Source organism: Danio rerio, chromosome 16, assembly GCF_049306965.1.
Source record: "Danio rerio strain Tuebingen ecotype United States chromosome 16, GRCz12tu, whole genome shotgun sequence".
Taxonomy (NCBI): Eukaryota; Metazoa; Chordata; class Actinopteri; order Cypriniformes; family Danionidae; genus Danio; species Danio rerio.
In genome coordinates, this window is record NC_133191.1 from 49609615 (window position 1) to 49625013 (window position 15399).

General features: G+C 33.1%; 1 protein-coding gene and 2 long non-coding RNA genes across 7 annotated transcripts in view; 1 reads left to right on the forward strand and 2 right to left on the reverse strand.

The window, feature by feature from the left end:
- Positions 1 to 2520: 2520 nt before the first annotated feature.
- On the reverse strand, positions 2521 to 5296 carry si:ch73-343g19.4. The gene is made up of 2 exons (NM_001386409.1): positions 4951 to 5296; positions 2521 to 3062 (listed from the first exon to the last, which is right to left on the reverse strand). Exons 1-2 carry the CDS (start codon positions 5245 to 5247, stop codon positions 2880 to 2882), a joined length of 480 nt encoding a protein of 159 aa, NP_001373338.1. The 5' UTR covers positions 5248 to 5296; the 3' UTR covers positions 2521 to 2879.
- Positions 5297 to 7103: 1807 nt separating this feature from the next.
- Positions 7104 to 10639, reverse strand: LOC137487975 (uncharacterized). Of its 4 annotated transcripts, none has more exons than XR_011006833.2 (8): positions 10595 to 10639; positions 9964 to 10036; positions 8948 to 9005; positions 8765 to 8858; positions 8484 to 8641; positions 8293 to 8388; positions 8001 to 8118; positions 7104 to 7257 (listed from the first exon to the last, which is right to left on the reverse strand). It is a non-coding gene; the product is annotated as an uncharacterized lncRNA (long non-coding RNA). The 4 variants fall into 4 exon arrangements; XR_012392520.1 differs by having other exon boundaries at positions 7989 to 8118; XR_011006831.2 differs by lacking the exon at positions 9964 to 10036.
- A 1956-nt stretch (positions 10640 to 12595) lies between these two features.
- Positions 12596 to 15399, forward strand: part of LOC141378317 (uncharacterized) — a 59670-nt gene continuing 56866 nt past the window's right edge. For both annotated transcript variants that reach the window (XR_012392522.1, XR_012392521.1), the window contains exons 1-2: positions 12596 to 12826; positions 13252 to 13395. This is a non-coding gene — a long non-coding RNA (uncharacterized lncRNA). The remainder of the gene's footprint in view (positions 12827 to 13251; positions 13396 to 15399) is intronic.

Genomic DNA, 15399 nt, shown 5'->3' on the forward strand with positions numbered 1-15399 from the left:
CATTATTCTGCTATAAAGAAGAAATTACGCTCAAACACTGCTGGCTTTAACATCACTTGACTGAAACACACGTTGGCATTGAAATGTTGCATACACAAAAAAATAATATATCAGCTTGTTCAAACTACTTATTTAAAATGAGTTAAATCAACACAATTATTGAGTTTTTTTTGGGACAACTTAATTGCTTTATGTTCAATCCACTTGTAAAAACAGTTGTTAGCTTTGGGAAAACGTGAAGGCATTGAGTGAAACCCAGCATTTTTTACAGTGAATATGACATATTTATATACAGTATGTGAAATCCTAATTTGAACTCATATGTCATATATGTAATTTGCATATATTGCCATATTAGATTGGTAATACTTTACAATAACAGTATATACTCTAAAAAATATAGTTTGGACCAAACCAACAAAATTGACTCAGCAGTTTCCATTAATATATTCAAGTTCCAACAGCATCTAACAAACATGTTAGCCAAATGACCTTTTCCTCTTTAATCAGAGGCACTTTTACATAGCATAAACTTCATTTTTAAAGTTGACTACTAAACATTAAGTAGTTTCAACAATTTTTATGAACATTTTAAATAAATTCAGTGTTATGTACTTAACTACCATAATTATACATGCTTAAGTTTTCACGTTTAGAACCTCTAATAAATTAAGAAGCTGAAATTGTTACTTTGTTTGTATGTTTTCAAATGTACTGTTCATTTAGTAGAAATATATTTAACAACAGCATTTTTGTTTTCCAGTATTTTTTTTAAAACCACAGTTTTTCAGTATTTTACAAAACAAAAATGTGCACTATCCCTTATAAACAGTACGAAAAATAACAAAAAACATCAGTGTGTGGACTTAAAGATACAAAAGAACATAAAGTGCAACATAAAGAGCAAAATCTACTCTGAAATCAGTCGAGACTTTAGAAAATAATGTTCTTAAAACACATTACATCTGCACTGGGCTTCAGTCTATCCCATTTGAGAAACTTCACAAGTATTTTTAAATTCCTTAAGGTAGCTTTGATTCAGAGCATATATTATGCCCATCAGAAGAGCACAGCACATTGATATATCTATTGTATTTAGTATTATCATTTCCTCAACCATGATGGTTTCCATCTTGTGGTTCAATTCCAAAGTAGACTGATCACCATTGATGGAAATTGTCATTACTTTTAAAGGTCCTCCTCAAATTCTTGTGTATTCTTATAAAGCAAGAAAAAAAAACTTTCAGTCAAAAATCACTGCTAACATCACAAGAAAGCTGTTTTGGATATTAAATAAAATTCAGATATCTCACCTTAAAATGTGCCAAACTTTCTACCTTGCTTCTTGCTTGTTCAGGGAGGAGCTTTGAAAGTCAGAACTCCATTTGTATGGAAAAATTGAGTTTTCAACCCTATTTCTTTGGGTTGCTACAAGTTAAATTTTGTTTCAAAACAGTTGACAGACATATCTATCTTTAAGTTAGCTGTATTTTTTTAGTTGATGTAATTATCAATATTTTCCTATTGTGAAAACTTAAAAAAATTCTTCTCACAACTTGAATGTTTTAATCTAATGAGCAATTTAATTATTTAAAGTTACAACAATGTATTCAACTATGTGGTAACAGACCTCTTGAGTTATTTTTTAGAGTGACATGAATAACGATGTGGTAATATGCAAACTAAACTTTACTAAATAAAGATGTGCGCTAATCATGAACTAACTTTAACAACATGAGTCACGTGAGTTCATGTGTGAATAACAGATACCTTAATTTCTTGTTAGTACATGATTGTTTGTTAATTAATGCATTAGTTACCATATTAGTTCATGATTAATTTAACTTTGAGGGGCACATCATCATTAACCCACCTACTCATGAATGTCTTATGCACATCTGTCTAGTGTGTTTACACAGAGTAACAATAGAAAAGTGTTTTGTCAAAATCAACACGCACAGTTTCCAGTTTTCCAAGTAAAGTCATGGCATAATTATACATTAACAGCTCATGAGTTCATGTTGGTTACATTTACACACTTAAATGTTAATTAACACTTTAATTAACAATATGTACTAATAAGTAATTAAGGTAACCCCTATTCACACTTGAACTCTTGTAAATTATGTTGTAGTTAAGACTAGTCCATGATTAGCTCACGTTATATCTCATCGTTAAGTCATAATGAAGTAATGTTTAGTTTACATATTAATACATCATTATTCATGTATAATTTTTGTAAAGTGTTACCATAATTTTTTATAGCTAGTGTATATGAGGCATCAAATATCCAAAAAAGAATTCCCCTGTTTATTTTACATGAACACTTATTCAAGTAAAGAGACTCTGTTACTTTACAGCTTTGTAATAACATATTACAATGTTCTATATGTGCAGTCCTCAACTGTGAACAGCATTTATTTTGTTAGAAATCACACCCTAACATACTGCTGTTCGTATAGTCACTGTAGTTTTCAGTAATTCTGGAGTAAAAATAAATAAAACTATCTGATGATATTTGTGTAACACAAACTGCTTTATTGGTAACATTTGACAAAAACCGTAGGTAGCCAAATACAATCAAATGTATATTTATGCATTTACTGAGAGTTTTAATGGAAATACACGCATGACAAAAATGTAAGTTAAAAATAAGACATGTGCACAAAAGCAAAAGGTCTAAACAAAACAGAGAGCATATTGGGGTGAAATGCAGTACAGAATTATTAAAATAACATTTTTTTTTATTTGTGATTGACCAGGCAAAGCTATTATTGCTCTAAATGTCCAGCCCTAAAGCATTTGTTTTCACTGGGTGACTGTAGACAATTAACATTTAAATGAAGAGAATCAAACCCAGCCATGACAGCAGCTTCTGGTTAATTATAGTTACGATATTTATAGTTATAGTTATATGCATTTTTGAACATAACAACTTGAATGGTAATAACCAATACTAAACAAACGATGCCAAGACCAACTGCAACGTGATTCAGGGTGCGTGCTTTTTCAGAGTTCTTCTCTGCCAATTCCCGCTGTCCATTTTGGTTGGCGTTTCGAGTCTGTAAAAACAATTGTGAAACTTACTGTTAACCACTTTTGTTCTCCTTCTGAATGTCTTTGCGCCAAAGGCAGATTGAGGAGATTTCAAATCAGAAAACAAACACTACACTGAAAACCACAATAAGTTGACTGAACCAAATTAATTGAGTAAACTCGTTGCCTTAATTCAATTATATAATTCAAGTAATGGAGTCTCCCAAAACTTGCATATTTAAGTTTATTAACTTGCTAATTTTGTAGACTATACTTGAATTGTTCAGTTCACCAAACCTAGTACTAAGTTTTAGTTTAAGTAGTCTACTTATTTACTAAATTTGATGAACTGAACAATTTAAGTATAGTCTACTTATGTACTAAGTTTGGTGAACTGAAGAACTTAAGTATAGTCTACTTATTTACTAAATTTGATGAACTAAACAATTTAAGAATAATCTACTTAAGTACTAAGTTTGATGAACAGAGCAATTTAATTGTAGTCTACTTAAGTACTAAGTTTGGTGATCTGAACAATTTAGGTATAGTATTCTTATTTACTAAATTTGATGAACCAAGCCATTTAAGTATAGTATTCTTATTTACTAAATTTGATGAACTGAGCAATTTAATTATAGTCTACTTAAGTACTAAGTTTGGTGAACTGAACAATTTAAGTATAGTATTCTTATTTACTAAATTTGATGAACTGAGCAATTTAAGTTTTGTCTGCTTAACTACTAAGTTTGGTGAACTGAACAATTTAGGTATAGTCTACTTAAGTACTAAGTTTGATGAACTGAACAATTTAAGTATACCCAGGTAATAAGTTTGGTGAACTGAGCAATTTCATTATAGTCTACTCAACTACTAAGTTTGGTGAACTGAACAATTTAAGTATAGTCTACTTAAGTACTAAATTTGGTGAACTGATAAAATAAATCAGTTTTTAGAAATGAGTTATTAAAACTATTATGTTTAGAAATGTGTTGAAAAAAATATTCTCTCCTTTAAACAGAAATTGGGGAAAAAAATAAGCGGGCTAATAATTCAGACTTCAACTGTTTATTACAGTAGTTGTAGTATAATGAATTTTTATTATTCTCCAAACTACAATGCAGAATGATGAAATTTCAATTTTGTCTATTAAAGAACATGCTGTACACCTCAGACATTCAATATATACAAAATAGTTTATTAAGACTCACACAGTACAAATAAATATTCATTTTTGCATGTGACCATTTTTGACTACTTCCCCTATTAGATTTTTAATATTTTATACTGATAAACAATAAATCGTCATCTTGGAATTATAAGGTTCTATCTGTGTTCTGAATAATTTTAAGATATTGAGCTTCAAAGTTTTTGCATTCCAGAGCAAACTGTATGTGTGTAACTTTTGCTTTTTTAATAAAAAGTCTTAATGTAAACAACTTTTAAAAAAAACTCCCATAACGTAAAATGAGTTGTCATTTAATACTAACTTATAATTCAAAGGTGATGAAATGGAAAGACATTTTAACTCTTCTTTTTGTAGTCATGTTCTATAACACTTCAGTGCAGTTGTATGTTTTATTATATATTTATATATTTTTCAATATTTTATATTTTCATGAGCTATATTCTTCATATCAAAAGGTGTAATTAATTTATATTCTGAGTTTTATAATAACAATTTTTTTCTATTTCTAAAATAGTCTTTTGTTTTTATATATTCTTCTCCATAAATTAGATTCTTATTGATAATATATATAATAATATAATGTTATATGATTATATTTATATTACGGGCAGATTTATAAGCATTTCATTGCATATCGTACTGTGCATGTGAAATAAAATATGAGATTGTTAATGATCTTAAATAAAATAGATAAAAAATCAATTTAAAGCACATAAACTAATACTTACAGAGATGGAAAATATCAGTGCTGCAATGCCCAGAGGTAAACAGCAGCAAAGCATGGTGAAGATGGAGTAACCCAGGTAATCTGGCAGTGGATTGACCAGTGGAGCAGCGGTCACAAAAACTGTAGGCTGTACAGAGACCACCGCTTGTCCTGGATGTGGCCCTTGAGCGTAGGCGCCCTGCAGGACCGACTGTCCAGGATAGTATGGAGGATATGCAGCAGTATTGTCCTGGTATGCAGGTGGAGGCTGATGCTGCAACATCACGGACTTCTCAGGTGGATTCTGACTGCGATCCATTCTTCTGATTGTGATTTTCTTTACTGTGCTCTGGTCTCTTAAAAGTCTGTGCCAGTAGCTGAATGTAGTTTTTGAAGTGATTTATAGTTATAGGGGAGGAGTTGCAAGAATATTACCACGCTTATACCACACAGAGGCGGATCTAGGAATTAATTTAAGGGGTGGTTAGTGGGTGGCATTAAAATGATTAGGGGCAGCAACAGTGAAGCAAGCGTCACTGCATTTTGTAGTAGATTCATTGAATGCTATGCATAAACTACTTCAACAGCTTTGCAGTTAACTAGCAACTACCTCAAGAAACATTATGAAAATATTTAGGCCTAATCAATATCTAATTATCATATTTATCACAGTTTTTCTTGTTTGCTTGTTTGTTACACTTCATTTTCATCATCCCTATCCCAGCAGAGCAGAAGACCGGTCTTGCAAATGTTTAAACCCCTTCTTATTGGATTGACACATTTTCCCCACCATTTTTCACGGTTAACACGGATGTCATTCAAGCAGTCCAAACTCCATTGTTTTAGCTGTCAACCAAACAGAAACCATCTATTCCTAACCATTAGAAACTACCAAGATCAGTATGAATTCACTGAAGCACCGGTTTGACACTCCTTCACACACATCTTCAATCAGTTTGCAAACATTAAAAATGTTGGAAGGTCTGTGTTGTTCTGTGCCAGCATGGATGGAGGAGGTCAATCGTGGCTATGTCCTATACTTCTGATTTGACTGTATATTGGTTTACATGTGTTTTCTCTAATATTTACAGTATTTTATTACTTTACAGTTACATTACAAATTACAGTTACAAATTACACACTGTAATCCCGAATAAGTTGACAAAACTCAAAAAATTTGAGGTAATCAGTTACGTCAAATTTTTTAAGTTATGAAATTATCTATTTTAAGTAAACAGACACATTAAGTTTTGAGTTTGTTGTACTCATGCAAGACACTTCACCTAACTTAAAATACCCAAGTTACTCAGCTTATACGTTTTAATTGCAATTAACTTAATTGTTTTAATTTTTCCAAACTTTAAATACTTAGTCACCCAGCTCATACATTTTAATACCAATTAACTTAATTGCTTTAATTTCTTTCAACTTTAAATACTTAAATCACCCAGCTCATACATTTTAATAGCAATTAACTTATTTTTAATTATTTATCTCACCTTTACATACTTTGTCACCCAGCTCATACATTTTGATAGCATTTTTTAAAATTAACTTCTCCATCGTCAGTTTCACAAATAAAATTAGCCATTATTTTAATCTTTAAACCCCATAAATCTGTCAAAATAAATCTGTAATTTAAAACACACAGACAATACCATTTAAGACATTTATTTTTAAAGAAAAAATGTCCAACAGTACTTTCAAATTTGTCTCCTATGCAATTACAAATGTCTTAAAACGATAAAAACTATTAGACATAAAGAGATTGAAAATGAACACTATTCTGAAATTAATAAAAATTACCCACAGTGTAAATATGATATCAGACATAAGAGCCTCAAGAAAAAACAACTATAAGTTTGATAAAATTTAATAATACATTAATAAGTGTAAAACTTACTCTTAAGGCATTCGTTAAAAAAAATAATAAGTGCACATTCTGTGAAGTGACTCGTTTAGTGTAAACTACACAGAAACTGTATATATATATATATATATATATATATATATATATATATATATATATATATATATATATATATCGTTGAAGTCAGAATTATTCGCCCCCATTTATTTTTCCCCCAATTTCTGTTTAACGGAGAGCAGATTATATATATATATATATATATATATATTGTAGCGAAGCAGAGGGAAAACAGCGACACAGTTGGATAAGTTTACAGACAAGTCCCCAGAGGGTGCTTTATTTACAACGTGAATGGGGTGTAAACGGTGCTCTTCTTCAAGGTGAGGTGCTCTGGTGCTCCGGGAAGTAAGTGAAGGACAGTGAGTAGTCGGATGTGGGATTGTCACGAGCTGGAGTCTGCTGTGGAGAGACAGAGACAAGCGTTAGCGCATGGAGTCATTGGGTGAATGAAGCTCATCTTCTCCTTGCGTGGGCTTGGTTTATATGCCTCTCCACTTGATGACATCCAGCTGTGAACGATCCTGTGTTGATGATGGTCCAGCTGGGTTGAATTAGCGACCAGGGCGACGTGGCATGTGTGCGCTCGTTACAATATATATATATATATATATATATATATATATATATATATATATATATATATATTCAGTCTTGGTTGAACTATGATTCTGTCATTTACTTATTCCAAACCTGTTTGAGTTTCTTTCTTCTGTTGAAAAAAAAAAAAAAAGCTGAGACCTGTAACCACCGATTTCCACAGTATTTGTTTTCCTATTAGAAAGTCAGTGGTTACAGGTTGTCAGCTTTACTTAACTTTTGTGTTTAACAGAAGCAAGAAATTCAAGCAGGTTTGGGACAAGTGAAGAGTTAGTAAATGACAGAATTTTACATTTGGACAAACTATCCCTATATATAATAAAATGCATACTTACCAATTAAAGGTAAATAAATGTTTTGAAGTTACTACCCCAGAGACAGTCTTTATTAAGTTAAAAAAAAAAAAAGCTCTACATCAACTCATTCTTTAAGGTTTCCATGCTACGAGACTTTTTATTTTCCATCATCCATGCCAAGCAAAACTTTTTGCACAAGTTCAAAGTCCTTTACTATATATTATGTGAAGACCATACATTAATCCATACAAGACAAGAAAGGTCTGGAAGTGTGCTGTGGGTGGTGTCCAATTCATTCTTCAGGACAACAGAGACCCTCAGTGAATGCAGGGCCAATAAAGCATCTTCAGTCAGCAGGATTATCAATCTAAAAATATAATTCAAGGATATTAATGTAAGGACAGTATCAAAATGACTGAGCCAATATTATATGATTCATCAACTATTCTTGATTACAAATATGTTATTAAGTAAAAGTTTTCAAAACTTTCATCTTTTCATTAAACATGCCTAATTGTGAAAAGAATGAATGAAGTCTTACCATGGTGTTCCTAAAGAATCTTAAGTCACGCTCACGCAGCAAGACCAAAAGACCTCTGATAACAGTAGTCCGTCATGAACTGACATCATTCAGTTCCTGGAAATCAAGAATCAATTTTTTAAAAATTAAAAAAATAATAATAATTCAAATTATATTTTAATGTATACTTTAACACGTGACCCCAAACATACCTGCTCATCATAAACCTTTAAAAGATTAGCCAGGGTATCTGCTGTCTTGCCAGTTTTGGATGCTGTTTGCCTTAAAATTGTCATCAAATGAAATAGGTGGTGGTCCAGTTTTGCAAAGAATTTGTGGGGAAAATTCTCATTTGTAACATGTTGGTACTCTGCAAACAGCAAAAAGAAACAAGAGAGAATTTCATAAAACAAACCCACACCACAAAATATACAATTCTAGAAAAAATGTATTAATATTATTATTATGTTTCATTTACTTATCTATTTTTTACCTCAGATGAAAATCAGGTGTTGATCAGATGTTGAAAGCAGGATCTTCATGTTGTAAACTGAACTCAAGGTCTAGCTGAAGTTTCACTTTCCTTGCTGCAAAAGTATCATTGATAAATACACTGTAATATTTATTTTATCTGGATATGCCAGGCATAGTAGTACAAAATAAATATTTTACCCACCTTTCACATGCCTCCATTTAAGAACCTATCTGTAGTCAGCAACACCCGACCTACAATTCTGTATGTACAAAAAGTCACAGTGTCATTTAGCTGAGAGTGGAAGTAGTACAATTGCATGATGTCTAACGTTAACCTCAAAAACGGTTAGCAATAGAGCTGATTATCATATTAGTTGCTTTGATTCGATGAACACAGATTTAATTTAAACAGTTTTGAAATTTCTAAAACTGAATATGACGACAAAGAAATTTAAGGCCTGATTTTAAAAGCTAGAAATAACAAAACTTACCTTATTGTCTAATGATGTAAATATATATAGACTAAAATATTTATATTTTTAAGATATAAATATATTTTAAGCTACAAAATTTGCACATCAGAAAACTATGTCTTGTTTAGCACGTCTTGAATATTTTGTTTTGTTATTATTTTATTTAATAACATAATTTTGTATTAATGTGTTATAGATATGCATACTTTGTTTTTTAGGCTGTTTATATTTTCTCCAGAGTAAACATTTAAAAAAATAGACTGAAAAAAAAAAAACTTTTATCATACCATTAAAATACATTTGACCTAAATGACATTTAAACTCATTTAACTGATCGCATTAATCAGGTAATCATTGATATGCAAAGATGTCATCTTAAGCGCGAGGAAATATAAAGTGTTGATCAGTGCTGGTGATTGAGGTAAAGTTAGTTTTATATTTACACATTCAGACTTTCTCCTTAATAATATAATTTCAGAAAGGTAATTTTTGCATATTCTTAATGGTGAAATCATATTAGCAGCCAATGACTTTCAAAGTACAACATTGTCCAGTCAAAAAAATATAGTGCATTTAGTGTAATGTTGTTTTCATGTCATACTTGCATGTAATTTCAGAACAAATAGACAAAGTACCATGGTAAACAATTTATGGAGCGAGTCACAAGTTGTTACTAAATGAATGTATGAATATAAAACCAACTTTACCTCAATGTGGTAGTGTAAAATGAAGCTCTGCTCTGTACCTGCTCAGGTGAGGAGCGCAGCTTAAATGTTCTCCGTCAGGCTATCCTCATACATGGATCAGCAAGCAACAAGCTGCGTGTGACATTAAGTTTTGAGACTACGTTTTTGCGCGTCATCAGAAAATACCGTTTAGTGTTTAGGCGGAGATCATTTGAGTTATGATTAACGTCACGTTTCTTGCGCCTTTCGTTTCCGAAGTGCCTACAGATCGCGAAGATAATACCACATTCACAGACTGGATGGAGTTCAGCGCAGCGCCATGACATGCGGTTGTGAGAGCGCGCGTCTCCATGACAACTTCAGCACAGGCTGAGAAAAGGCATACTCGCGCCAAGATTTAAATTTTTTTGAAAAATGTAATCTGCCGATTTTAAATATTTTTTTCTTTATCACACTCTGTTAAAATTCAGAGTTAACACATTACAACTAACGCTAACGTTGCACTGATTCTAACTTTTTAAACAGTAATGTTAACGTTAGTTAGCAACAAGTGAGGCTAAACATGTTTTCTGTAATGTACGACATGTAAACGCACCCTGATTAACTCTACATTACATTGAACTGTTACTGTGATTATATTAATTAAAACATACATTTAATATTTCCTGGATTTGTAAATATTTTACTTACTGTAGTGTGAAGCGAGGCCGATCCGCCATCTTGAAAAAAACGAATGAAGCATGAGCACGTACGTGAACCTGGATGACGTCAGACGCAAAATCATTGGGCTGACAGATTTTGAGTTAATGAAACTTTAAAGAGACATTTTGTATAAATTAAACCCAGCAGAATTGTTCACCTTACTTGAAAGATTAAATTTTTTCAAACTCAAAAATAAGAAAAAGTTCTAAATACTCATCAAGGTTAATTAAGATAAACGAATTTTAATGATTTAAGTTAATAGAACTCAATTCAATTAATTAGTTACAGCATTAGGGTTTACAGTGCAGTTTTCAGCCACATTTTGAAAAGTGTAATGAATTCAATATAAATTTAATCAAACCATTTCTCATTCTGGATCCAATTCTTTGCAAAAAGGCTAATTTGACAGCCCAAATAGAAAGACAACAACTAGCATAGGCAATAGGCTACAATGCAAGCAATGGTGCACTGATTCACACTGAGTTCTGTATTTTGTCTATTGTGTAATGATTAATTGAAAGAGCTCATATATACACACACACACACACACACACACACACACACACACACACACACACACACACACACACATATATATATACATATATACATATATACATATACATACATATATATATTTTGATATGGTATGTGCGTTTTGCAAGCAAAATGTGTAATTTTGACCATGAGTGCTGCTGTTTAGGCCTGTGTGTTAACTGTTGAAAATGTGGAGTTTCAGTTGACGGCTGCATCAAAGCAGTCAAGAACAACTGTATTTTATTTAACACTTTCTTACAGTCACTCTATATCTCTGAAAAAATCCCATTGTGCGTTTTTGAAATGTGTATTACACAGGTGAGTGGGTCAGACAAACCACATGGAAAGTAAAGGTGAAACACAATCTACCACCGCTCTATTTTGAAATGACTCACATTAGCCCATTACCTTCTGCAGAAGGTTGGCACATCAGACTCATAACCTCAAACCACAGATAAAAAGACACTGTTTAGACGTTCAGTTAGACACTGTTCAGACGTTTTATGTATAAAAAGCTTGATAGAATAAAATGAATAATATAAATCTATAAGCGCAGACACAGAAACTTGTCTGATATTTTGCGATTAAATAATTCCATTAATAATTAACTTACCTCTTTTTAAGTATGGCTGGTGTACAGGAAAATGACCTGCTTAGGATGAGATCACTCTCAGAATAAAGGTGAGAAAGCTGTCACTGGGGCACCACCTTTTCCACCAAAAGGGTCTACATTGGCACCTTAAAAGTACATGTTAGTACCTAAAGTGCACATATTAGTACCTAAAATGTTCAAAAAGTGAAAAAAGGTACCACTCTGTGATTGTATTTGAGCCTGTACTCTTTAAGTCTTCTCATCCTTGTTTTAAGATTCAGGTCTTAGGTTAATCACGTCTCTACCAGTGATGCACATCCTGATAACTATTTCCTGTCTGAACAAACTGTATACATTAATCCTCAAAATTGAAATCTTGATACATCTTTTGAGAAGGTCCCAGTGAAAATACAGTACCACATTTAAATTTATTTAAATTACACCAGTTCTTATAAATATTCACAGCTATTAACAGCCTGCTATAGTTTTTTATGCATGCTCAAAAGCATTTGCAATTAGTTGGAAGGAATGAGAAAATGCTACTATGATGGCACAAATGACTGTTTTGAGAAATGCATGAACTGTTGTGCAAATGTAAATAGTGTTGTGAGTAATGAACCAAAGCGACAGAGAAAAACTGTAATTTAAGGTAATGTAACCCAGGTCAATAATCTATCTTACATAAGTGATTAATTAATTTATCTTATTATTTTTACAGAAACATTTAGGAATATTTTTAGAAATAGAAATTTAAAGAACGATTGCTCTGCAATCTTCTGAGAGACTTTTAACCTGAAAGGCCGAGGGTAGCTCCGCCCCTGTTGAATGCGTGCACAGGCCGACAGAATGCGGTTGAATTTAAACTAGAGAGCGCGAGCTCACGTAACTATACGGCTTAATAATCCAGCGCTTATTAACAAGTTAGCTTGATATTAGTTTAATACTGTGAGAAATTAACAGTAATACTTGACATTTTGAGACCCAACAACTGACAAAACTGAGAGGAGACCTAACGAATGTATTAGACTTTAATATTTACTGTTTATTTTTTCCTTTTCGTTTCTTTTCATTCTCGTCAACACTTCTACTTGGTAAGTGCTGATTCTTTAAGAAATATGTATTTTATTATTTTGAAGTCAAATACTGTGAATTGTGATGAAAAGCATTCAGAAGAAAAGTTATTTAATAGTTTAAAAGCTCGGACTCTGTGAAATGTGAAGCAGCGAGTGTGAAATGTGTGTAACGTTACATAATTATTTAAAGGTTTGTGATGTGTTCTGTTTGAAAAGTTTTATGGTTGAAAATAATTCCTTGTGTGAAATGTGTATGGATGCCAGCTTCGCTGTACATACAGTGGACCGCAATTTATTGTACAAGCGCATGGTGATTTAGCATGTCTTTCTGTGTAAGTTATGTGTAAATAATTTAGACATACAATTTATTTTGAATTTGAGATGATTTATTCAGAATTTCAGACAACTGAAACTAATGCTTAATTTGGCTTTGTTGTTTCAAGGCCGTTTTTTTCTTTTCTTTTTTTTTCACTTTGAAGAGACTGAAAACTGTCCATGCTAAACCTTCTGTCCAGTTTGGACTGGCGAACCACCCCATCATTTTGTCACTGGTGATAGAGACAAAGAGGGATCAGTCATCAAATCTGGTAGGATCAAACCAATTTTTGTTTTATGTTTTTCCAAGTTTTGCTATGGATTTTTGTGGATCAAACATATATATCTTATTTTATACTTTTTTACTTAAAATTTTCATCTTTGAGGAGCACTGCTCTATTTTTTTTCATTGTCCTCTGGAACTGAACTGGGCATTAAGGGTGCTTTCACACTTGGCTCAATTACCTGGACCATACCCAAGTTCGATTGTCCCTTCTTTGGCACCTTCTCGGTTGGTTTGTGTTTAAGGTGTTTTTTCTTCTTCTGAACCCCAGCAAAGAGCATAGAATCACCAAGAGGCAATACTCTTGTGCGATTTGGAGAACAGCCACTAGATGGCTCGACATCTATTTTGCAATGAAAACTCCAATAGAACAATAGCATATTATTGTCATAGTAAGTTTTGTATTGGCATCTTTCAAGGTTGTATCTCAGCTTTAATGCACTTTTTAAATAAAAAACAAAACAAACAACAAAACAGCTGCTTGCCATCCCAGCAGCAATAAGATTCAACAGATAGCTGACTGCTTTCACTCCAAAATGTTGGAATCTGGGGCTGTTGCTGGACGCTGCTGCTGCAATGGAACCTTCTATTGAGTGTTGCCTCTTGGTCATTCTAAGCTCGACTCGTGTCTGTCTGCCGCAAGAACAAAAAATAAATGTTCAGAACATCACACAATGTCTGCAGAAGCTGTTTTTGGAGAAAACAAGCAGACAATATCACTTTGTTTGCCCTGGCTCACTGCCGCTTGTCACTAAAGTACAGTACGTGGCACACACACGAACGAACATTATGAAAACAAAAGTTTGTTGTTTATTTGGCGGTCACTTCTGTTATTTACTTCTGTTATTTAGTATGATTGCATTTATACTAGAAGTGAGCCAGACCAGAGTTCGCATGAACCGTACCCCAGAACACCTCTTTCAGGCAGAGTCGGGTGCCACCCGAGTTCAGAAGACATATTCATTCTAGCTCTGACGTCAAACGAACCCGGGTGCGGACCAAAAGGTCTAGTGTGAAAGCAACCTAAAGGTGCTTTCACACTTGGTTAATTTGCCTGGACCATACCCAAGTTCGATTATCTCCCCCTGCCAACTCCTCGGTTGGTTTGTGTTTATACTGTCTTTTTGTCCTTCTGAACCCCGGTACGCTTGCATCATCGAGCTGCTGTTTTGTTTCAAGGGCCGAAATGGAAAGACTTCCGCACATCGCAGTTAATCTGCTTTAACTAAAGCTTTTGGTTTTGGACATACAGAAAGCGACTCGCGTCCATCTGCCGCAAAAATGTTATAAACATTCAGAACATCACACAGCAGAAGCTGTTTTTGGAGGAGACAAGCAGACATCACTGTGTATCACTGTGTTTGCCCTGGCTCAGTCGCGTGCGTCGCCAAGGTACGAAACGTGACACAGACACACACACACACACACACACACACACACACACTTACACACACGAACGAACGAACGTAATGAAAACGATAGTTTGTTGTACAGTTGGTGGTTCACCTCTGTTATTTGGTATGATTGCATTCCCATCAGAAGTGAACCATACCAGAGTTTGCATGAGCTGTACTCCAGAGCACCACTTTCAGGCAGACTCGGGTACGGTTCACGGGTGCGCACATGAGTTCAGAAGACATGTTCACACCAACCAAAACGTACCATACTATGACGTCAAACGAACCCGGCTGTGGACCAAAAGGTATTTTTTGGTATCTCAGCCCGAACGGAACAATGAAACTTTAAATTTGAATTGAACTGTTTTTTTTTCTGAACTTTTCATTTAACTTTTGACATCTTCTTTATTTTGTAGTTTGACTATTCAAATTACTTGTTGTAATAATATTTGTGTTATTTTTGAACCTACTGCAAATTTTAGATATCTAAGTGAAATCATTACTACTGATAATACTGATTATCACATTTTCAGTGGCTGGTTTATTCTCTTTTAAACTGTGTAATTGATAAGGTATACTAACACATATTCTATTTA